This window comes from Muscardinus avellanarius (genome assembly GCF_963383645.1).
Source record: "Muscardinus avellanarius genome assembly, chromosome: 8".
Classification (NCBI taxonomy): Eukaryota; Metazoa; Chordata; class Mammalia; order Rodentia; family Gliridae; genus Muscardinus; species Muscardinus avellanarius.
The window spans coordinates 102,778,045-102,802,249 of NC_137794.1; the positions used below are offsets into that span (position 1 = coordinate 102,778,045).

Genomic DNA, 24,205 nt, shown 5'->3' on the forward strand with positions numbered 1-24,205 from the left:
TAATATTACTAATATTAATTACTAATATTATATTACTAATATTATATTACTAATATTATATTATAGTAATAATATATTACTAATATAATATATTACTAATATATATATTATATATATATTATATAAACTATGATTACTATTCATAGTTTTTTTGTTTCATCTGTTTTTTGTGTATAGCTATATTATAGTTTGGGTGTATTGATTTTATATCCTACTAGTTTTATTTACATGATATGCATGTTCTCTTTTGTTAGCTCTTTGTTGGAATGCTCATTTTATCTTATTTTTATTTATTTATTTATTTTATTTTTTTATTTTTTGGTGATACTAAGTATCGAACCCAGAGCCTATAATGCACTCCACCACTGAACTGTGCCTCCAGCTCCTGTGGAGATTATTTTAAATAGTTCTAGAGTATTCCTTTCTGGGTAAACCACAACTTTCTTGAACATGCCTCTGTACTCAAATAGAGCTTAATCTTAAAAAGCTGACATGAATATTTTCAACAATTTATTTAGAAACCTGCCAGTTTTTAAATTATATCTAGAAAGATGAACTATTAAAATACTGTTGTGACTAAATGTGGAATCAGCCATTTCAAGGCATTTCCGAGTTGGTGTTACTCCTTACAACTTTCATGGAGGTTTCCTGGTGAGATAAAATTGTGCAGGTGGACACTGGTAGTTTTTTTGTTATCTGTTTGTTTTGCTTTTGTTTTTGCGGTACTGGGGATGGAACCCAGCAGCATTCTTTCTCCAAGCTATACCCTCAGCTCTATTTTTTTATTCTTCATTTTGAAACAGGGTCTCACTGGGTTGCAAAGGGCCTCACTAAGCAGTTAGCTGAGGCTGTCTGAGAACCGTGATCTTCCCATCTCAGCCTCCCAAATTCTGGGATTAAGAGTGTGCGCCACCACGCCTGGCAACATCGGTAGGTTTTAAGCCGTGCGTGTGGAAACGCTGAGAGAGGAGTTTCTACACCAGCTCTTCTGGAGGGACTCCGGCCTAGGCAGCCATCAATAATGAAGCTCAGTCATGGTCTTGGAAGAAAGAAGCCACTTTACCTCTTCCCCTAGGGCCAGCGTGCACTTGGATTCTCTCTGAGAAGGCAGGAAGGACTGAGCGTTTCTGTGGTTACAAATCAATTTTAACAGAAGTGACAACTTTAAAAAATTATTCCAGAAAAAGAGTAGAATTATATTACTGGCCAGAATGCTAACGTGAAGGACATTTTATTGCTATGAACACGCCCCTTGGTTCAGAGAAATTTGGACAGAAATTTGATAAGTCCTTTGGCTCTGATTAGCATAAATTAATCTGAGAACTAGGGTTCCATCCTTGACCAGCAGGGTTTTCTGGCGTAGATTTAGAACTAGTATAATCCTGCCATGAGGCTAGATGCTTCTATGATTTGATAGCTAGAAAGGACACTCAGGGACTAAGGGGGAGTGAAAACCTCAGTTCAGATGGTCAACCTTTCCTTTCAGACTGTTTACAAATTCTGGCGACTGTCCCATCCTGTGCCTCACTAAGAAGCTTATAGGCCCCGTGTTCCTGGTGCCAAGGTGGAACCAGAAATCATAGACAATTCCAGAACACGAAACATAAGCAGAAGAAAGGTAGACTTTGAGCCACTGCCATTCCCAGAGGCTAAGAGCAGGACTTGGCACCGCTGGGCAGGTCAGCGCCCCTGCCTGAGCTCCAGTCCTCCCAGGAGCCCGCGCCATCATGCGTGCGGCCCACACTCTGCCCCTGCAGCTTTGTGGGGAATTGATGTTGTGTCTTCTACCAAAGCCAAAATGATGAGCGTGTGGGTCATGGCTACAATCCCAGGACTTGAGAGGCTGACACAGGAGTATTGCAGGTTTGAGGACAGCCTCAGCAACTTAGTGAGACCTGGTTTCAAAATAAATTATAGAAACAGGGCTAGGGATATAGCTCAGAGACAGAATGCTCCTGGAATCAATCCCCAGCATCAAAAAAAAAAAAAAAAGAAAAGAAAAGAAAGAAAAAAAATCTGTGCCTGTCCTGATGCAGCACCTTGGATGCCGCCCCCGCGCCCCAGGCCTTTGGCTGGTGTTGCTTATTTAATAAGCTGTGCAGTCAGTGCTGCCATGCTAAAAGGACTGTCCGGAGCAAATAACCAGTCAATGCAACGCCATCCTTGCCCTGCACACACATCTGCTGTGCTCTCCGTACCTCCTGATGCAGCGTCTCTATCTCTGTCCCTGCACAGCCAGTGGTAGACAGGCGCAGAATTGGCGCTCAGGCCCTGCTCCAGGAACGGTAAACACGATGCTTGTTTTACTCTTGGCTCTATGACTTAGGTGCCGGGATCTGCTTCTGTACCACGCAGACTTTCACACATCTCTATTATTTGTTAAAATCCTGGTCGATGGTCAGATACCTGACCCCCGGAGCCATGGAAAAGCACAGGTCGCCTTGGGTGCCACCGAGGACAGCTGGCATTTTTATTTTTTCTCTGCTGAATTTTAAAAAATAGTTAAATTTCCATTATTGACTTTTTTTTTTTTTTAACGGGACTGGGGATGGAAACCAGGGGTATTCTACTGCCAAGCTACACCCCCAGTCCTATTTTTTTATTCTTTATTTTGGAACAGGGTCTCTCTGAGTTGCAAAGGGCCTCACTAAGTAGTAGCTGAGGCTGTCCGCGAACCGCGACCCTCCTGTCTCAGCCTCCCAAATGCCGGGATGACAAGCATGCGCCACCACGCCCGGCTTCATTATTGACTGTAAATAAATTTGGCCAAAAGAGCACTTCAATGTGGTACCACAGCTTTCTCTACTACGTGTTATAAAAGGAGATGTTTTAATTTCACATGACTGCGCCACAGTCCCAGGCGGTGGTAGTGTTAACACCGGGAAGCAGTCCTTTCATTTCGTAGAACTTAAAACCATACAGAAGGTTTATACGTGTGTGAATGTGAATGCAATTAGTGTGTCTGGGTGTGGACGTGTGTGAGAAAGCGCAGTCTGGGGACAGCACAGGCGGGTGAGGCGAGGGACAGGCGCTCTTGTGCTGTGCGCCAAGGAAAGATGTCTCTTCCTCACCCGGGATGCCCACGGCCCCCGGAGACATCATTTCTGTCACCGTTTTCGTTAAGAGTGAACTGGATCTTGGTTGTCAGTGTGAACAGCTTGTCAACTGAAGCCGTAAACTAATGACATTGCTGTTCCTTGGTGTTGTAAACTTGCTTTTTACTGAACCAAGTCTCATCTTTCACAAACAAAATCTAAGTCAGTGCAATTCAAACAGGCAAGAATTGGGACCTGCTGTAATCACTGTTGACTTTTTCTTCTCCAAAAATACTTTATTTGCTCTTTTTTTTAATTGTGGTATATCCAATGACATAATAGTTACTATTTTAACCATTGCATTAAACAAACGCACAATGATTGCACCATTACCTCTGTCTACTTGCAAAACCTCATTCTCAAAAAAAAAAAAAAAAAATTCCATGCCCCTTAGATCACTTCCCCCTTGACCTATAACTACTATTCTCTGTCCTGTCTCTGAATTTTCCCATTCTGGATACCTCATCTAAGTGGAATCCTGCGATGTTTACCCTCGTATGTCTGGCTTATTTCACTCTGCGGGTGTTTCCAGCACTCATCTCTGCCATAGCGTATATAAACATGCCCTTCCTTCTGTAACTGAGTGGTACTCTGCTGTGTGCATGTACATTTTGTTTATTCATCTCTTTGTGGGCACTTTGGTTGCTTCTACCTTTTGGCTATTTTGAGTAGGGCTGCTGTGGACCTAGGTGTACAGAGAACAGTTCAAGCCTCTGCTTTCCATTCTTTTGGATAATACAAATGAGTCGAATTACTGAGTCACGCGGCCCTGTTCTGCTTGACCTTTCAAGTAACCAGGTTGATTTCTTGTAACTTAAGTTTCAGTGCCAAATTTTAGTCTTTCAGAAGTACCTTTTCTTGCTGCCTAACAGAAAAGGGCATCTTCCCCCACCCCACCCGCACCCCCCCCCCCCCCCCCGGACTCGTCTGTTATCTCTTAGGCGGGGTCACTAGTGGTGTTTTTCTTATTTGATTCTTCAGAGAAAGCCAGACCTTGTCTCCTGCTTCGGGCCAGTTGCTCAGCATCGCCCGACTTAGCCAGTTCACACCTGTGGATTAATAAGTCATTTCTTCTCTTTCAGTACTGGATACCAACGACCGGTTCCTACGCAAAATAACAATTGGGCAGGCGAGCACAGAGAAGGGCTATTCCCGGCAGGTAGGTGGCGCCTTCTTCCTGGAAGTGGCTCCTGTCTGCCTAGTGTTGGCTCCCAGCATCTCTGCTGCTCTCTCTCATTCTTCCCCCTCCACCCACACCCCCGGGGCCAATGGCTCGCCCCGTGGCAGGCCGCCTTTCCAGGCCAGCGACACCAGGAGACAGGGGGACCCTGCTGCCTTCTGCCCAGCCCTGTCCTGGGTGTCTTCAGCTGCGTTTCTGGCAAGAGTAATTCAGGGGAGGGGGCCTTTTGAATATAAATTCTTATGTATCTTTCTGAGAAACCCATCCACTTGATACTACATCTGTGTAACGACGGAAAAATGAGAATATCAGGCACATCTCTTGAATTTCATAAACCAAAGAATAAACAGTTATTAGGCTCAGTGGCATGAGGAATTTTTCAAAGGATAATGGCTTATTACACAAGTACAGAGAAAGTGGGAGGAAAATTATGAGGTCTGCCTTCCCTTTAATGGGCCTTTGGTGTGGGTCGGTAGCACTTAGGGAGTATACATTCCATCATTTTTTAGCCAGGCATAGCAGCCCTCTAATTTTTTAATAAACTTATATTTTTGGACAGTTTTAGATTTATAACCGTTACAATTAAGTTTCTATTAGTTGGGGAAACGTAGTTGCTTGTACTGCATCATAACCGGTCCTCATACCAAATAGATTTTTGCACTTTTCAAATAATTCCAATTAAACCGTGAACAAGGGGATTAGATTGAAGACAAATTCGGCCCATGTCTCCCTCTTCCTCCTCTAGTTCCCTGGACCTTGCACACAAATTGCAAACAGTTGATGTCCATGGGAAAACTAGAGCCATCGTGTCAAGTTTGGGAAAGTTTCGGAAAGTTCAGAAAGTAGAAGGCACCGGTACTGCAAAATAAATAAATGAAAATAAAAAGGTACAAGGAATCGGATTGAAGGAGAAGGACAGCTCAGAATATAACAGGGGTGTTTGACAGGTCTCTAAATTCAGAGACGTGAGATACCCTCAGGCCCTGGAGTGGCCGGTGTGCCCCTCGGGGCTCAGGCTTGGGGATGATCTTGGAAGCTGGTGGATGGAGAACTAGCTCTGGCTCTTGTATCTCGGCTGGGGGCCTGAGTGGGGTCCCAAGGCCAGTGACAGCATCGCTGCCCAGCCCCAAACTCCCATCAGTGACAGGCTTGTGCCTGCGCCACGCCTCTTGTCTGGTCAGCATCTGTGAAAAGTATGTCATTGAGAGAAAAATCAATACATGGAGACCTGTTTGTGAGGATGTGGCAGCCTCTCGTCACTGGACCTGGTACACAGACCCAGCCTGGCCCTGCGAACAGCCCCCGTGTGGGATGCAGCCAAGCACATTCTGCCCACCAGGTCCCTGTGGATGGGCTGCGACCATCCGATATCACGTCCACAGACAGAGGAGAAGGAACCTCAGAGTCAGGAATTGCCACAGACTTAAAGACGTGCACACTGTGGAGACCGGTACCAGAGTCAGTGAAGAGAAGCTCATGGACCCAGGGAAACATAAACAGTGTGCCAGTGGACAGGGTCTTTACAAGGCTGATCACGGTCCCTAAAGGACCAAGAGCTGACACAGCCAACGAGTGAGAATTGGCTGTTGTTTAAAATGGTCTGTTAAGAGCCAGGCGTGGTGGCACATGCCTGTAATCCCAGTACTCGGGAGGCTGAAGCAGGAGGAGCACAGGTTTGCAGCCAGCCTCAGCACCCTAGCAAGGCCCTCCAAAACTTAGTGAAACCCTGTTTCAAAAACAAAAGAGTAAAAATAGGGCCACTGAGCTCAGTGGCTACCTGAGTTCAATACCCCTGAGTTCAATCCCCAGGACTGCAAAAAAAAAAAGTATGTTAAAATCTTGTACATAAATAACACTATAGCTGTCAAAAGAAAGCCCCAGCTCATGGGCTGAGTAATCAAATAGGTGTGAGTGCCCCAGAGAGAGACAGCCAAAGCAAGGAACTCTCTAGAACACAGTTCCCAAAGCAAAGTGACGGAAAACATGAAAGGAAAGTTGAGGAGCTGGAGGACATACATGAAGGAGTTCCAGTAGGCGTCTAGCAAGCACTGGCAGCAGAGAATGCCTTAGGATGGGAGGGGATTGAGGGAATTACTACCATTGGCTATGTGTACCTATGTGAAAACACCAGTGTCAGTCTCAGTATTCTGTGTGGGGAGGGGGAGCTGGGGAGGAGCAGTGGCACCATGTACTGTGTGCATGTATGTCGCTGTCGACATGACTTACATGATGATGTGAGACTCTAATGCACCAATAAAAGCATATAAGAATTAAAAAAATAAACAGAGCCGGGCGTAGTCACGCCTGCTTTATTACCCCAGTACTTGGGAGACTGAGACAGGAGGATCACAAGTTCTCGGCCAGCCTCAGATACTTAGACCCTCTGCAGCTTAGTGAGACCTTGTTTCAAAATAAACAGTTAAAAATTGGGCTGGGGTTGGAGCCCAGAAATAGAATGTTCCTGGGTTCAATTCCCAGTACCAAGTGTGCGCATACACACACACACACACACACACACACACACACACACAAACAAAATAAAAAGAATGGGATGGGAACTGTATTTTGAGTAGTACTCTTTTAAGTAAGTACTCAAAAAGGACTTTTTTTGACCTGAAGAAAAACAAGTTTTCGTGTTCAAAGACAATAACAGAGTGGGAGGGTGAAGAAAGGCTTAGACCCAGATATATCAGGTTGAAATTTCAGAACATGAAGGAACAAAACAAAACATTCCTAAGAGCTGCCAAAGAGAAAAGGTCCTGATCAGTCACAAAGGAATAAGAAGTCCTATCGGCCACGCGGAATGCCAGGTGGCCTTGGGGAAGCTCATGCAGAGTTCTGAAGGACGATTTTTGAACCTAGAATCTTTCAGCAGGAAGAGAAAAACAACAGCACGAACATAAAATATGTTACTGCTGAAAATACAAAGTCGGAAAATAAGCTGTCTGGGATGAGCTAAGTATCTTCAGTGGCTGTAGCTCCAAACTGTCATTGACAGAATGCACAAATAAGAAAAGAATCAATTTTGATAGAGTTAAAATCAAAACCTTCAGTATGAAAACTGACACATTAAAAAAAACACAGTAAGATATCAGTAAAGACCAAGGAGGGGCAGTTTGCAATACATACAAAGATCCATGTGCCAATCAAAATGAACATCTACAAATTGAGACTCCAATACCGCTCTCGTAAGGCCTTCCCCGCCACCTCGTGTAAAAGTGCAGTGGCCTGTCCCCCGGCTCCCACTCTCCCAGCGTAACACACATCTGCTAGTCATGTCCTCAGCTTATCCTGCTAGAGAGTTCCAGGAGGGCAGAGGATTGGCCTCTTGTGTTTATTCTCTGCTATATCCCTTGTGTTTAGGACAGACTTTTGTTACACAGTGGTAGAAAGTGTTCAATAATAATAAATAGAATAAGCAAAAGGTCATTTACGGACATAGAGATAAGATGCCGCCATGGAAATATATTCATTCAACCTCCAGTTAAAACAACAATGACGTCTTGTTGTCTATGCGGTTTTCAAGACGTAAATGGTACTGAATGTTTGCGCGGATGCAGGAAGGTGGAGATAGTCACACATCGTTAGGCAGAGTAGATGCCGGCAAAGCCTTTGGGGCAGACAGTTTGTGTTTGTTAAAATATGAATTGACCAAATGGTTAACTGCATCAGGACCAAAATTGTTTGGGAAGAAAAGGAGAAGAAACATTTGCATATGCGGCCAAACTAAAGCAAACTCTGCCCAAACTAAAGCAAACTCTACATGAGGGTATAAACTGAAGTCTTAACGTGTATTGGTGCAGATTTGAAGCAATCAAATGTCCATCCATCCGTGGGGACAGTTGCGTATATTTGGCACATCCTGTACCCAGATACTCGGGGGAGCTGAATGGAGCTGTGTAGAGCTAGAGCGACATAAATGTAAATAGAGCACTGGTGCACTTGTGAAGTGAAAAGGCTTTAACATTTTTAAACTTTTTTTAATGCAAAGTAACCTGCAGATACTGTAACCTCATTAGTGTCAAGAAACAGCCAGCACACATGCTCATCTATACGCGGGGTCTAGACGGGAAACTGGGACGCTGTGCACCAACGACCAGGGCTTGCCGCCGTGAGAAGAGGCTGGGGAGGAAGGAGCAGTAGGAGCCTTTATGTCGCTCTTGAGCTCTGCAGACTTCTGCACTGTGCACCTGGGCGCTGGAGGGAGGGACGATGAGCAGTGGCCGGGGGGTGTCCACTGCGGGCTTTGTGTTGACCGTCTTCACACATCCACTCGGACATTCAGTTTGTGAATCTGACTTACAAATAAGAACAGTAGGGGTGTTCTGTTAACTCTCTTGGCAAGGTTATGCCTTATATTGCTTTATGCATATTTTGAATTAAAGCAGGAATATATATATATTATATATATAAAATATATATTATATATTATATATAAGTATATATAATATATATTTATATATATAATATATTTATATATAAAATATATGTAATTATATATAAATATATTTATATATATAAATATATAATTATATATATAAAGCAGGAATATATATTATATATGTGTAGCTTTAACTACTTTTATTTCAACCACAAGATGATGAAGAACATCTTTTTTGAGTGTTTGTGTGTGTGATACTAAAGATGGAACCCAGGGGCTTTCTACCTCCAGGCTACATTTTTCCCAGACCTATTTTATACTTTATTTCAAATCAGGATCTCAATAAGTTGCTGAGAGCCTCACTAAGTAGCCGAGGCTGGCTTTGAACCTACGCAATCCTCCTGTCTCCGCCTCCCAAGTGCTGGGGTACAAGCGTGCACCGCCACACCTGGCCTTGAAGAACATCTTATATTAATAAAGGTAGACCTGCATTATCATTTTTAAGGACTACATAGTATTTCATCTCGTTGTATTATAATTGACCCAACCAATTTTCTGCTGATGGACATTTAGGGCATTTTACAGTATCGAACCATCCTAAATAAGCTGTGATACGTACATGTGCATATTCACGTGTGTAATTATCTGACAAAACCCTGAGGACAAATTCCCAGACCTGCAGATTTCACATATTAATGTATTTTTCTACATTATCTTCCAGAAAAGTTAAATTGGATCATATCCTTGACAGCATTACATATTGTCCCTTGTTTAAATTTGATAAATAGTAAAAATCTCACTTGTTCCTTTATATGATTTTGAATATTTTATCTGTAAAACAAATCTGAGCAGATCTCTACTATGTACCTTATTCAGTAAGTAAAATGAATATTCACTAATACCTAAATCGGCCTAATTTTTTTGTATTACAAATTTTGAAATTGAAACAATGATAAATGAATTTGTGGATCAATATTACAAATTCTTCTTGTTTACACTGTTAACACTGCAGGGATGTTCCTCATCTCCTGTTTTGTGCAGACAAATCTCAATATTCTAATCCCTTTTTCACATGCACTGTCTGTAACAGAATGGCAGTCTAGAGGGTCCTAAGGTTTCATACAGTGAAAACTCACCGGCGTTTGCAGTAAGTTACATTGAGAATATAATAATTAAATAGCCGCGCCTGACTTTCTGGTAGGATTTCGTCAGTAAATCAGTGTGTAAAGCAATCCCAACCAGGAAGAAGACAGAGCTCCTCGATTTTTTCATTTCCTCTTGTCAGCGGCAGAAATGGATGATAAAAGGCCTCCTGCGGCGATCCCGCCAGGGTACAGCTCTCTCTGTGAGCGTGGACTTGTCTGGCTCACGGCCCCCTGGGAAGAGGAGGATTAAGCGGGATCTTAGTGAAATAGTTACATCCAGAGAAGCTCTCCTAGTGACTGAAACGCGCGTTCCTCGTGTCCCTCCCGGGTCCCGCTGGACTTCCTATTCCCCTCTTGGCTTGGACTCCGGGTAGTAGGGAGTTCTAGAACTTTGCACAGAAAGTGCAGGTTTCTGGCTTTCATTGCTGGGAGCTTCGAGATCTGAAAAGACAGCCAGGTATGGTGGCTCCCGGGACATGGGAGGCTGAGATAGGAGGATCTTAGGGTCAGCCTCTGCAACTTACAGGCTCTCAGAAACTTAGAGAGACCATGTTTCCAAATAAAAAGTAAAATCGAGCCGGGAGTGTAGCTTGGAGGTAAAATCCCCTGGATTCAGTCCCTAGTGCCACAGGGGTGGGGTGGAGACGCAATGGGGCGTACGCATGGGGTAACTGAGTTTATTCTGTGTCCTTTGACTTCTGTGATGAGCTTTCAAGCTGGAATTCTAGTCTCACAGGCAGGCGGCCAGCAAGACCCTCTTTCAACATCTGCTCCTCGCCTCTTGACTGACAAGTGCAGTCTCCTTGGCAGACCACCTGCGTCTAGCGAAGGTAGCCAGTAGGCTGTTCATGAATTCACTGAGCATTTATTGAGCACCTCCTGGGTTTCGTGCATCATCCTCCCTGATGAGGTTTAAGTCAGACAGAATACAGGCGCAAGCCACCTGAGCTGTGCACAGGCCGAGGGACGCCGGGGAGCCGCCCCAGGAGGCACCCATCAAAGGCCCTGCGCGTTGTGCACACTCAAAGGACCACCCTGGGTGTAAGCGTGGCCCACGAGGCTGGCCCCAGCCTGCAGTCCCCGCGTCGCCAAATCCGGCCCCTGTGGCCATGACATCTCGCCACCAGAGCTGACCGCTACCTTGGCTTTGACAGGCGCAGTTTGACATCGCGGTAGCCAGCGAGATCATGGCGGTGCTGGCCCTGACCCACAGCCTCAAAGATATGAAGGAGAGACTGGGAAGAATGGTGGTGGCCAGTGACAGAGACGGGCAGCCTGTGACCGCAGAGGACTTGGTGAGTATTGCTGGGTGTCACGCACCGTCCTTCAGACAGTGAACTCTCTGGAAAGCCAGGCGGGGGCAGGAGGTAGGTATCAGAACAAGAGGCTCGAGGCCTTTTATCAGCACGGGTGCCGGAACTTAGGAGTTCTGCACGCTCGTGTGTCTAGGGGCACAGGTGTGGCCTGGGCCGACCGGACAGCCAAGACTCGGAATTGAAGCTGACCTCCCCGCATGTTGAGTCAGGGACGAGGATGGAATTCAGAATGCAAACTGACCCTTGGAAAACAGTTGTAAAAGGAGCGGGGCAAAGTAATATTTTATTAATCCCAAAGTCTCAGGGTGTCATTTGAATCCTTTGCCAGAGTGTTTGGATTACTTTTTGGCTACTTTTGAAGAATTGAATCCCGGTTACTCATCTCATCGGTCTTGTCAAATAGATTAAATGGAGGCTTATGTCAACACCCCAGTGGAAAACGTAGCATGAAGCTTAAAGAGAAAAACTCCAAATCAGGCGGTTGCAAAAGGGCTGCTTCTTAAAAAATTGCCCAAATCTCACCATTTCCATCTAAACCAACATTATGGTTTCTCTATAAATACAATCTTAGGGAGCATTAAGTATGTACCAGAAGTATTTGAAACTTAACCCTCAAACGTTACTTCCTTTACTTTATGTAACCCGCTAGCCATAACCATCTCACAGTCAGAGGACTCCAAAATGTAATCTTGTTTCCTTTGTGTTTCTTGTTTGCAAAACGAACCCAATTTCCTCCAATTCTGCTTCACCCTGCTGGAGCTGCTCAGGAGTTAGCAAATAAAATGTGGATTTTAGGAGCTGCTGGAAGTTTCTTCCAGATGTCTGATTCTGGTGTCCCCTGGAAGAGCCCGTGCCGGCTCCCCCCACGGTGGACACGGCTATGGAAGGCCAGCAGCGCCCCCAGTAGTGTCGTTTACGGGGAGGTGACAGCCACATGGGCTTTCTCTGGGGGATCCAGCGCTCTTTGCGTGGGTTTCGTAGCCCTTGGAGTTTAAGGAGCCACAGCACAGGAGGAGCCGTACCGTGTGCAAAGCACCTGCACCCCGCCCGGCACCACAGTGGAACATCTGCTTCCTTCCCCCTGGAGTCTCCTGGCGGCCCGGTCGGGTTGAGCCGTGTAAGCCAGGACCGCGGGCAAGAAGGAAGCTGCAGGAAGGAGCAGCTGGTGCTCCTCCTCCACCTGTTACAGAAAGAAGACCACTTTCTTGGAGCCCTTGCTGTCCTACAGCTTTGAGTCAGGCATCTCTGGGTATTTATTAATGGGTAGTTACGTGTCCCATGATGTGTATTTCCACAGTGAGATTTTAGAAAATGAGTTTCCTAGAAATCTTAAATGATTAGATGCTGTAAAAATAGAAACTGAAGCTGGGCGTGGTGGCTCACGCTTGTAATCTCAGCATTCGGGAGGCTGAGACAGGAGGATCGCGGTTCGAGGACAGACTCAGCTACTTAGCGAGGTCCTTAGCAACTCAGCGTGACCCTGCTTCAAAAAATGAAAGAGACTAAAAAATAGGGCTGAGGGTGGAAGTTGGAGGTAGAATGCCCCTCTGTTCCATCCCCAGTACCACAAAAAAAAAAAAAAGTAAAAAGACAAAGAAATGGATCCCATAAGAGAGTCACTAATACCACGGGGACGGAAGTAGAGGGAGGTGACACTGCCCTGTGGAGTGATGAAGAGTCTCTAGGCTGACCTCCTTGTCTGTAGGATCAGAGGTTGCCATGGTAACGTGGTACCTTGGGTCCTGGATGCTGTGTACAGCGAGGGATGGACTTTGTCTTCTTCCTCCAGAGCTACATTCATGAGCATTTGTTCATGTTGTAGTCTCCCCTGAATTGCTGAAAAGATCAAGTCTGGGGCCTTTAGCAGATAGAGAAAAGATTTTCCTGAATAAGAAAGGAAGGGAGGGAGGGAGGAAAAGGATAGAAGTTATTTTTTTTTTAAATAGCCTCTTGACATTCTTGTGCGCTTTTCCCACTAATTCTCAGGCATCACCTCTGGGTTCCTCGTCCTTATCTCTACGGGGGACTTCAAGGAAAGTTTTCCGGGACCGGGAGGAGATGCCCTTCTTTTCTGTAGAAGTGACATTATCGTCACTCTCAACTTTAGAAGGGGCTAGAGATGTAGCTCAGTCACAGAGCACCCCTGGGTGCCGTCCCCAGTGCCCAGCACTTCTGTGTGGATTGAGAGGTCTTTTTACGGGAAGCCCCTTAAAGTGCCATCGAGGAAGGTTTTGGAAGAGTGAGACTCCTGCTCCCCACACTCCTCACCTCCTGCCGTGTCTGCCGTCCAGCGCGGTTCTGGCTGGCGAGGAGCAGACAGAGGCCCGGCGCTGTGTCCCGCAGCCCAGGAGCGAGGGCAGCCCGCCGGGATGCCCAGCCGGACGCAGACTGGAGAAGAGGCCAAGAGACTAACCGTGGCTGGAGGTCATTTCTCAGAGTCTCAGTGGTTTATTTTCTCTTTCCCGTAGGGGGTGACAGGTGCTCTGACAGTTTTGTTGAAAGATGCAATAAAACCAAACTTAATGCAGACCCTAGAGGTAAGTGATTTTTCTTTTTATAGTAATTGTTTATAATGTGTGCCTTAATTGGATAGCGTGGTGTCACTATGAAACATGGTTCTGGCCAGCCTTTGTCAGCCAGAGAAGGAGTATCCAGATCGCCTCTTAAAAATGTGTTTATTTCATTTTATTTTCCATTTGGTGGTACGAGGGATTTGACTGAGGAGCATTCTACCGCAGAACCATACTCCGAGCCCTTTTTAAATTAATTTTTGCTTTGAAATAGGGTCTCACTAAGTCGCTGAGGATGGCCTCAAACCTGCAGTCCTCCTCTCTCAGCCTCCCAAGTACTGAGATTACAGGCATGTACCACCACATGTATGCCTTTGAGATGATTCGAGTCTTGGCTTAATTGATCAGAACAGAAACTTAGAGAGTCAGTATCAACTTAAGATTTCAATAGGTCGTGCACCCACATTTACATGAGCTTATCCAGTGTTGGTTTTTTTTCTTTTCTTTTGTACTTAGTCCCTTGTAACCACTAGGTTTGGGATTTTATGGTTCATTTGATTGTTTTCCTCCAAACACTTGGCATTTTCTAGGAAAGTAGGCTCCACTCAACTCTGAAATGTTGCTCTTGTGATCTTGAACACAAACAATGACCTGGAATTTCTGTCCTGTCTATATCAAACTGAATCTTTTTTCATCCAGATACCTCTATTTTAAGCAAGTATTCTAATCAGTGGTCATCCTTGCTAGTAATTATCTAATTCCTTCCTCCTAATGAGACCCCAAAATTGGGACTCAAAGAGGCAGTGAGCAGGTGAGGGTGGGCAAAGACACAGCGGCGGGGCCGAGGTTGGTGAGAAGGAACCCGGCTGTTTGTGTCCCTTGCTGGTCGCCGTGGTGCAGATATTCCCACCACAGGCAATTTCTGGCTTCCGTAGGATGTCACCAGACAGGGAGTTGGGAAAAAATTTGCATAGTCGGTGGTGTGGATAGGCTATTTGTCCTGAAGCTACGGTGGGAAAAGGAAGGTAGAGGTGACCAGAGGCCGGATATGTTGGGGTTCACAGCACAAAAACAAGGGGACCATCCAGCCATTTATTCAGCTGCTATAAAGTGGGGTCCAAGTGGATGCCCTGCCGTTTACTGCTGTGACCCCGGGGCAAGTTATTTAATATCCCAGCCTCGATTCTCTCCCCTGTAAAATGTTGATAGTAACAACAACAGCTAACCCAACAGGGTTCTTAGGAAAACTAAATATTTATGTAGCATATAGCACGGGCCAGTTCTTTGGTAGATGCTCAGGACACAGCCCTCCTGGAGCCTCTGCATGATGGGGAGGCAGACAGCAAGTAAATAGCCCTGCGCCTGTCAACAGAAGTGAGGGCGGGGTGGCGCACAGGATGGTAATTCCAGCATTTGAGAGGGTGAGACAGAGGATCACAGTTAGCGGACAGCCTCAGCTACTTAGTGAGGCCCTTTGCAAGTCAGTGAGACCCTGTTTCAAATTAAAGAATAAAAAATAGGGTTAGGGTGTACCTCGGAGGTAGAATATCCCTGCGTTCCATCCCTAGTACCAAGAGGGGGGGAAAAAAAAACACCTGGCCGAGCATCCTCAGCTCCCTGCAACTTCACGTCCCCGTCCAGCTAAGGCAGCATCCTTACTCAGAAGAGGCTCTTACCTGTCACTGGGTCTCCACTTGCCCCTCCTGATGGCGCTTGTCTCAGTCACCTGTTCCTCTGTGCGGCCGAACCCTCCTTTCTCTGTGCTTGTCTTCCTGGCCCCTCAGCAGGGTTGCCGCTCCTGACCCTGGCTGCCCTCCACGGCCACTCGATTCTTCTGGTCACTGGGCCCCTCTGGCCAGCCTCTCCCCCTCTCCTCCGCAGGTTGGGGACCTGACCCTGCACCTCTCCAGCTATGCTCTCCCCAAGGCTTCTGCCTCTAAGCTACATACACCCGCAGCCCTTTTTATCTTTATTTTGAAACAGGGTCTCACTAAGTTACTGCACTCTGGCCTCAAACCTGTGATCCTCGTGTCTCAGCCTCCCAAGGACTGGGATTATAGGCATGTACCGCCCTGCCCGGCTTTCTCCACGTTTCTGTTTATGGATTTCTGGTTATTTTAAAAACTTTTTGCTAGCTGCACTTTAAGCGCTCAGCAGTCACATGTGGCTGGTGGAGTGCAGAGTATTTGTGGCATTACAGAAAGTGCTTTGAGCCACCAGCTAATGGGAGCAGCAGTCTTAGGAAATGGGTGGAATGTCCATTATGGAGACGTTCATAGCGCTGTTTTCATGAGAAGCCAGGATGGTGCCTGCATTACTTTCCTAAGCGTTCTGCATATCAGATAAAATACTGAGATCAAGATAGATATTTTTATACCTTTGGTTTAGTAGAAGATTTTTAAGACAATATATTTAACTTAGAGTTATGTATCTTACAGCTGCACTCACCTTTGACTATTTGTATGTATCTCTGTTTGAATGTCCAGCAATGAAGTTTTTGTTTGTTTTTGTGATACTGATTAGTGAACCCAGGGGCATTCTAATTCTACTTCTGAGCTACACCTCCAGACCTATTTTCATTTTTCAGTTGGAAACAAGGCCTCACTAAGTTGCTGAGGCTGGCTGGGAACCTGTGATCTTCCCATCTTAGCCTCCTAAGTACTAGAATTACAATCGTGCAACACTGTGCCCAGCTTAACATTGTTTTGGGGGGGGAGTTAGAGAGCTGGGGATTGAACCCCAGGGTCTTATACCTCTGAGCTACACCCCAGCCCTTTTTTTTTTGAAGCAAGTTCTTACTACATTGACAGATTGCTGAGGGTCACTATATTGCTGGGGCTACTCTCAAACATAAAATCTTCCTGTCTCCACCTCCTAAGTGCTGGGATTACAGTCATGCACCACCATGCCCATCTTAACAATGATATTTTACTAATGTTCCCACTTAAACACCATCCTGGGACTTCTTCAAAACCAGAGCTCTAATCTTACCTTAGTTTCGAATCCCCAGTGTGCCCTTGAAGAATTCCCTTAGTCAGTCTCCCTAGGCCCTTAGCTTTCTCATGTGAGGACAAGATGAGCTGCTTCTTGTTCGTACATTATCTGATTCTGTGAGTTTTAGCTAAAACTACACTTACACAAAATTATAAAGTACGTTCGCAGCCAGGCACGGTGGCATAGGCCTGTAACCCCAGAACTTATGTTGGGGTGAGCCCTCAGCTCAGGAACTCGGGATCCGCGGGGTCCTTGGCTAACATGACAGAGAAAAATTTCAGTGTGCTCTAGTCAAGGACATGGACAGAGGTTTATTTGGGAAAAGAAAAGAAACACATTCAAGAGGGAACACGGGCCGCCTCGAGATGAGGAAGGCCTTTTGGGGAGTTCAGGGCTTTCTTCTTGAGGGAACTTCGGTGAGGAATGGGCTGGAGGAGGTGTTTGAGGATGATCTTAATCCGGTAGTCCCCAAGGCTGTTCCTGGTGGTCTGGTAGCCTGGTCAGCTCTATGGTGGACGATCTCAGTCTGGTAGTCCTTAGGGTCCTCAGGCTGATTGGGATCCTCATGAACTGATTGACAGATAAGCTGGAGTGTCTTAAATTATATGTTTCTCAAAATAGCACATCTTTTTATCAATGCACAGGGCAGTTAGAGTTTCTTTTAGTTGACTCAGGATCTACAGGTCGATCGGGAATTTGGGAGAGAGGCCTGGTAAGATAACTGGTTTTTGCAGTAGAAGCTAAAGCAGTTCAGCTCCAAGTTCGTATATTAAAGTTCTATTTTACTTTTCCTTTTTGTCCGTCTCCTTTTCACCTACTTATTTCTTTTCTCCTACATCACTGGGTAGCTGAGACAGAAAGATTGCATATTTGAGGGCAGACTCAGCAACATAGCAAGAAATTTCTTTCAAAATAAAAAGTACTGAGGGTGTAGCTCAAAGATAGAATGCCTTCGGGCTCCATCTCCAGTACAGATTTATTGATTAATTTTTTAAGAATGCTTCTGTGAAGTAGAGAGTAGAATGGTGCTTACCAGAGGCTGGAGGGAAAGGCGGACAGAGAGAATTTAACCAAATGGTGCAAAGTTCCAGTTAGACAGGAAGGGTACATTTTCGAGATTTCTTGCGTAACAAGGCGACAATAGTTAATAATGATATGTCGACTATTTCAAAATTTCTAAAAGAATCAATTTATGTTCTCACTGCCAAAATTGTGTGAGGTGGTGGGCATGTTAACTAGCTCGATTGGTATAACCTGTGTTTGTTAGCTTTCTGTTACTGGGAGAAATATCTGAGATAAGCAACTTATAAAAGGTTTCTCTGGGCACACAGTTTTAGAGGTTTCAGTCCATGGTCGGTTGGCCCTGTCGCTTTCAGCAGCACCTTGTGAAGGGAGCGCAGCGCAGACACCTATAATCCCAGCTACTCAAGAAGCTGAGGCAGAGGTTCATGAGTACATGTTTGTGAACAAAGCTGCTTAGCTCAGAGCTGAGCAGAAAGAGACAGACAGACAGACAGACAGACAGACAGACAGACAAAACTCCCACAATCCCTTTTGAGGAGACTCTCCCCCTCCATGACATGGAACCACCCACCAATCCCCCCCTTAAAGTTTTCACCACCTTTCCGGGCGTGGTGGCACACGCTTGTAATCCCCACGCTTGGGAGGCAGAGACAGGAGGATGGCACTGGTTCGAAGCCAGCCGTGCTGGCTTAAGAGGCCCTGTTTCCAAATAAAATATAAAATAGGTCTGGGAGTATAGCCCAGAGGTAGAAAGCCTCTGCGTTCCACCCTGAGTACCACCAAAAATAAATAAATGAAAAAGGGCTGGGGTGTAGAGGTAGAATGCCCCTAGATTGAACCCCCAGTATACCCCCCAAAAATTGGTATGGTTAATAGATTAAATGTGTAGCCTAGAAAATAAGAAAGATTCTATGAAGGATAAAAGTCCTTTCCTTCATTTAAATTAAAATATGGCTTTGAATTTTGTAGCATCTTGGAGTGGTTTTCCCGAGAATGGTGATGTGTGTGCTGATCCAGCCCTGTCACCGTGTCCCCTGGAGACCAGGGCCCAGTGCTTCTCAGGCAGATTGGTGAGGGTTGCAGTGAGGAGGGGGAGGGCCAGCTGCCCTCCCAGGGATGCAGCCTGTGACCTTATCCTTGTTCAACCTGTCACCTCCTCTCGTCAGCCAGAAGCAGCGCCGTGCTCAGGCTGGCAAAGGCAGAAGGTGATGGGGACTTGGAGATCTATTTAAAGATGTCTTTCAAGGCCAGGCGTGGTGGCGCACGTTTGTAATCCCTGCACTTGGGAGGCTGAGACAGGAGGATCGCGCAGTTTTGAAGCCAGCCTCAGCTACTTAGCGAGGATCTCAGCAACTTAGTGAGACCCTGTTTCCAAATAAAGACTAAAACATAGGGCTAGGAGTGTATTTCGGAGGTAGAATGCCCCTGGGTTTAATCTCCAGTACCACAAACCCCACCACCACAAAATTATAGGTAGAAAGATGGCAAAAACAAAACAAGTAAAAATGTTTTCTTTTAGCTGTGTGCAGAGGCACACACCTATAATCAAGAGGTTGAAGCCAAGGATCATGCATACAAGGCCGGCCTGGGCAACTTAGACCCCGTCTCAAATAAAAAAACAGCGGCGTGGTGGCGCACGCTTGTAATCCCCGTGCCTGGGAGGCGGAGACAGGAGGATTGCGCAGGTTCAAAGCCAGCCGCTCTGGCTTAAGAGACCCTGTTTCCAAATAAAATATAAAGTAGGTCTGGGAGTTTAGCCCGGAGGTAGAAGGGTTCCATCCCCAGTACCACCAAAATAATGATAATAATAATAATAATAATAATAATAATAATAATAATAAACAAAAAAGGGTTGGCAGTGTAGCTCAGTGATAGAGTGCCCCCGAGTTTAATCCCTACTACCACACACACACGCACACACATAGATGTTTATCTAGACAAAAGTAAGAAATTACAGATAGAAAAATGGCAATAAAGAATAAAAAATAGGGCTGGGGATGTAGATTGGAGGTAGAATGCCCTGGTACCACACACACACAAAGATGGCGATGAGACATCCATGTGCATAGATACATGTCCATAAGCACGCTCGCCTGGTTGCATGACCCTGCCTCCGTGTCCACACGCGTCTTTGGGGCCGTGGAGCCCTGTGTTATTTGGCCTCCGGAGAACTTTGGGAGGAAGGGTCAGCAGAGGACTCGCATGCTGGCCTTGGGGAACTCTCTTTTTCTCAAACATGATTTTTCTTTCATTACCCTTGTTCTGCTTTTGTTCAGCTTCCTCATCTTTGGACCAGGTTCCGCTGACAGCACTCATGGTGGATGGGGATTCCCGGGGTCCAGCCCCACCTCCCACCCCCTCTGCCCTCAGTGCCAGCAAGGACTTGCCCCGGGGCCCTGGCTCAGAATAAAACCTAGATTTTCTAATGCATGAGCGTAAATGCTTTTTAGTTAGGGCTAAAGTCTGTTTTTCATCAATAAAGGAGTAAAAGTGTAGAAATTCACTAAAATAAATATATTGGCAGATTTTCTTTAAAGATTTAATATCAACACTTTTTTTTTTTTTTTTTGGTGGTACTGGGGTTCCTGGAAGCCCTTCTACCTCCGGGCTACACTCCCAGACCTATTTTATATTTTTGAAACAGGGTCTCTTACGCCAGCGCAGCTGGCTTCGAACCTGCATGATCCTCCTGTCTCTGCCTCCCAAGCGCGGGGATTACAAGCGTGCGCCACCACGCCCGGCTAATATATCAACACTTTTTAATGATTCTTGTATACTGCTTTCTGTTTTGATTCGGGGATTGAACCCAGGATGGTGCCCTACCACTGAGCCACACCCCCAGGCTTTTTTTATTTTTTATTTTTAGACAGTCTTGAAAAATTGCCCAGGCTGGCCTTGAACTTGCAATCCTCCGGCGTCAGCTCTGGGGGTTAGCTGGAACCACCGGCATGAGCCACCCCACCCAGCATCTGTTGTCTTTTCCATTAATAACAATTACTGTAACATTTTTACAGTGAATGCAGTTGTTCTTTGCTTTTGTTATCTGAATAGTTACTAAATTTCTAACATGTATAATGGTTAAACAATGAGAAGCTTTTAAAAATCAGGAAAACAATTTAATGATAAGAGTAAAAACAGCCTAACTGTTATGTAGCTGACTTGATTTCACAATTCTTTAGTTGTATTTTTATGCTTATTTCAAATTTTTTTAAAATTGACTAATTTTTTTTTGTAGCATTAAAACTGAACTGAGGGGCATTCTACTGCTGAGCTATGCCCCCGGCCTTTTGGGGGTTTTTTTGCTTATTTTTTTTATTATGGTATTGGGGATTGAGCCCTGGGGCATTCTACCACCGGGCTACATCCCCTGCCTTATTTTATTTTTATTTTAAAACAAGGTCTCGCTAGGTTGATGAGAGTCTCACTACTTGCTAAGCCTGTCTTTGACCTGCAGTCCTCCTGTCTCAGCTTCCTAATTACTAGGATTAAGACATGCACCACCATGCCCAGCTTTTAATTTTTTATTTTGAAACAGGGTCTTGCTATATAGGTTGCTGAGAGTCGTACTAAGTTGCTGAAGCTGGTCTTGAACCTGCAATCCTCCTGTCTCAAAACTTCTAAGTTATGGTATTACAAACATGTGCCACCATTCCCAGCTAGACTAATTTTTTAATTTAAAAAAATTAAGAAGCCTCTTAAACCATCAGGGTCTAATTTCATTTTTTTAAAAAAACTGTAATAGCCGGGCGTGGTGGCGCACGCTTGTAATCCCCGCGCTTGGGAGGCAGAGACAGGAGGATCGTGCAGCTTTAAAGCCAGCTGCACGCGCTGGCTTAGGAGACTCTGTTTCCAAAATGAAAATGTAAAAAATAGGTCTGGGAGTGTAGCCCGGAGGTAGAAGGGCTTCCAGGAACCCCAGTACCACCAAAAAAAAAAAAAAAAAAAAACTGTAATGCCACCCGGCATGGTGGCACTTGCCTATAATCTCAGTACTTGGTAGGCTGAGATAGCAGAATTGTAGGTTTGTAGCCAACCTCAGCAACTTATAACTTATTTAAAAAAAAAAAAAAGCCTGGGGGTGTAGTTCGATCATAGAATACCCTAGGTTCAATCCGAGTACCAACACAATGCAGAGCACTATGAAATTAAGTACATAGATTATTTCATGGTCACCAAGAGAGCTAATAATAGCTAATCAAAATTAGAGTAGGAGCCTGGCGTGGTGGCGCACCCCTGTAATCTCCGCACTTGGGAGGCGGAGACTGGAGGATCGCGCAGGTTCGAAGCCAGCCTCGCTGGCTTAAGAGACCCTGTTTCCAAATTTAAAAAAATATATAAAAATTAGGTGTCTGGGAGAGTAGCCCGAAGGTAGAAGGGTTTCCAGGAACCCCAGTACCACCAAAAAAAAATATATGTGTGTGTGTGTGTGTGTGTGTGTGTGTGTGTGTGTGTAGTAGGAAATTATTTGTATTATAGTTTTTTTTTGTCTCTGTTTCAGAATTAAATCTAGAGCAGTATATTCTAGAATATATTAGAAATTGGGTATTTTGAGGGAGTCAGGGTGTTTTAAATCTGTTTAGAGATTTGGGGCCTGGAATATGTAGTATAAATTAGAACAGTGACTGGAGGGAGTCTTTAAAATACCCAGCGGTGCGCTCCACCTCGCCTGCCCCAAATCGCTCCTGGCTTCCCCTCTTCTGTGCCGTCGGGTCCTCACTGCTGTCTCCCGTAGGGCACACCTGTGTTCGTGCACGCCGGCCCCTTCGCCAACATCGCCCACGGCAACTCCTCGGTGTTAGCTGATAAAATTGCCCTGAAACTGGTTGGGGAAGAAGGATTTGTGGGTAAGTTGTTTATTTGAAATTCAGATATCGAAGAATATTGATGATATGTAAAAAAGATAATGAGTGGGAGAGTGTAGTAACGTGAAATATGTTCCTTTAGACTCACCCTTTGTAAGATGGCCCCAGTTGGCGTGCGCTAGTAGAATTACATTGTGGCTGAACAGTAGATTCTGAAGTCAAGTCCACATGTGTCAGAATATAAGCCCTAAAATTTGCCGATTGAGTGACCTTGAGCACATTTTAAATAACTTTGAGCCTGTTCTCTATAGTATGGTGCTAATAGTATTCTATCAAGCTTTGTCTGGTTATTATGAGATTATTTAGTCATTCAGCAAATACTTGTTGGGAACCCACCATGTTCATAACCTGCTGTTCTCTTCAGAGCTGGAATCCAGTGCTGAGCAGAACAGACCTAGCCCCATATATACTGTCCAGTGGTCTGTAGAACTGAATAGGAGAAAATGCTTGTTAACTGTAATCAATTAGCAGGGGTAACAAATTGAAACCAGTTTTTTTGAAATCCAAGTATGTTTTTGTAACCTAACCAAGAGGAGACGCTCAAGCAATAGAGTAGGAAGTTTAATTTGGTGGGACTGCAAGCTTTTTGCATCTGTCAAGAAGGGGTCCCTGTGGCCCTTGACTCCCTCAGTGCCAGCTCTAGTCTCACCTTGGAGATTAAGGCTATAACAAAACAAACAAGGATTCGTGGAAGAGCGCCTCCAGTGGACACAGGAGGGATTACACCGGCCCATTTCCCATAATTCTCATTAACTGCGTGCTCGCCAATGATCAAAGTACAGCAGTTTCTTTGCACTATCATCAGCCTTGTATCAAACTACAAAGCGAGTTATTCCACCAGAAAAAAAAATTCTGCTGGACAAGAACCTTTCTTTGCCCTCTTATGCTCCGACATTACAAAGTTCACTCAGGGTCACTGAGACTGTTCTAAGAATTCTTTATAGATGTGAAGTCAGGATTTATGTAATTCCATTCCTCAAAGGTCTGTATCGCTCAGCAGTCGTGTACTCTGCTGCTTGGTACCAAATGCACTAAGAGGGTGGCGAGACGAGCCGTCTGAGTGGATTTGCTTGATTGATCACGCGTAAGCATAGAGCTAATGGACGGAGCCGGGGAAGGGCCGGCATCGGAAAGTCGGGCACTTAGGCGAAACGGTGCTTCTAATGCAGCAGCTCTGCCAATCCAAGAGCGTGGAGGCCAAAAGCGCTCTGTTATGCTGACAGAGCTCTCTACCCCATAGCGGTCCTTACGTTGCCAAATACATATTTATAGACTGTGTCATTGTGGCAAGATATCCTGAAAGGTATGTTGATGGTGTATGCAGACATGCCCGCTCTTTGTGTGACCTGGGCCAGACATCAGACTCGAGGGTGTTTCTGCTCGTCATTCTCATCTGAAAATGAGAAGCTGGAGCAGAGAAGGAATGGATACAGGAGGTGGGGGGGCCAAAGTTCCCGAGTTAAAAACTGTGGGATCGGAGCCCCACTTGGTGTGTGACCTGAAGCAAGTTATTTAGCTTCCTTCCGGCTCCGTTTCCTCTCTTGATAAAAGGAGAATGCCTGTGTTACAGTATTTTAGTTAGTACCCAATGAGAAAGCGGTTTGTAAAACAGAGAACTCAGAAGATGTCAGCAAGGGTTCCAGGAAGTTCTCTGATCCGTCTACTCTAAGGCTGTGAGCAGGGGCGGTGTCAGTACCAA

At 45.3% G+C, this 24,205-nt stretch overlaps 1 protein-coding gene across 1 annotated transcript in view; it reads left to right on the plus strand.

Annotated features, from left to right (window-relative positions):
- MTHFD1L (methylenetetrahydrofolate dehydrogenase (NADP+ dependent) 1 like) overlaps window positions 1–24,205 on the plus strand; it is a gene marked incomplete at both ends in the record, with an annotated part of 206,675 nt that overhangs the window by 71,832 nt on the left and 110,638 nt on the right. The window contains 4 exons of the mRNA XM_080700390.1: window positions 4,178–4,254; window positions 10,956–11,096; window positions 13,586–13,654; window positions 22,377–22,488. Coding sequence (XP_080556516.1) covers window positions 4,178–4,254; window positions 10,956–11,096; window positions 13,586–13,654; window positions 22,377–22,488 — 399 coding nt within the window. The remainder of the gene's footprint in view (window positions 1–4,177; window positions 4,255–10,955; window positions 11,097–13,585; window positions 13,655–22,376; window positions 22,489–24,205) is intronic.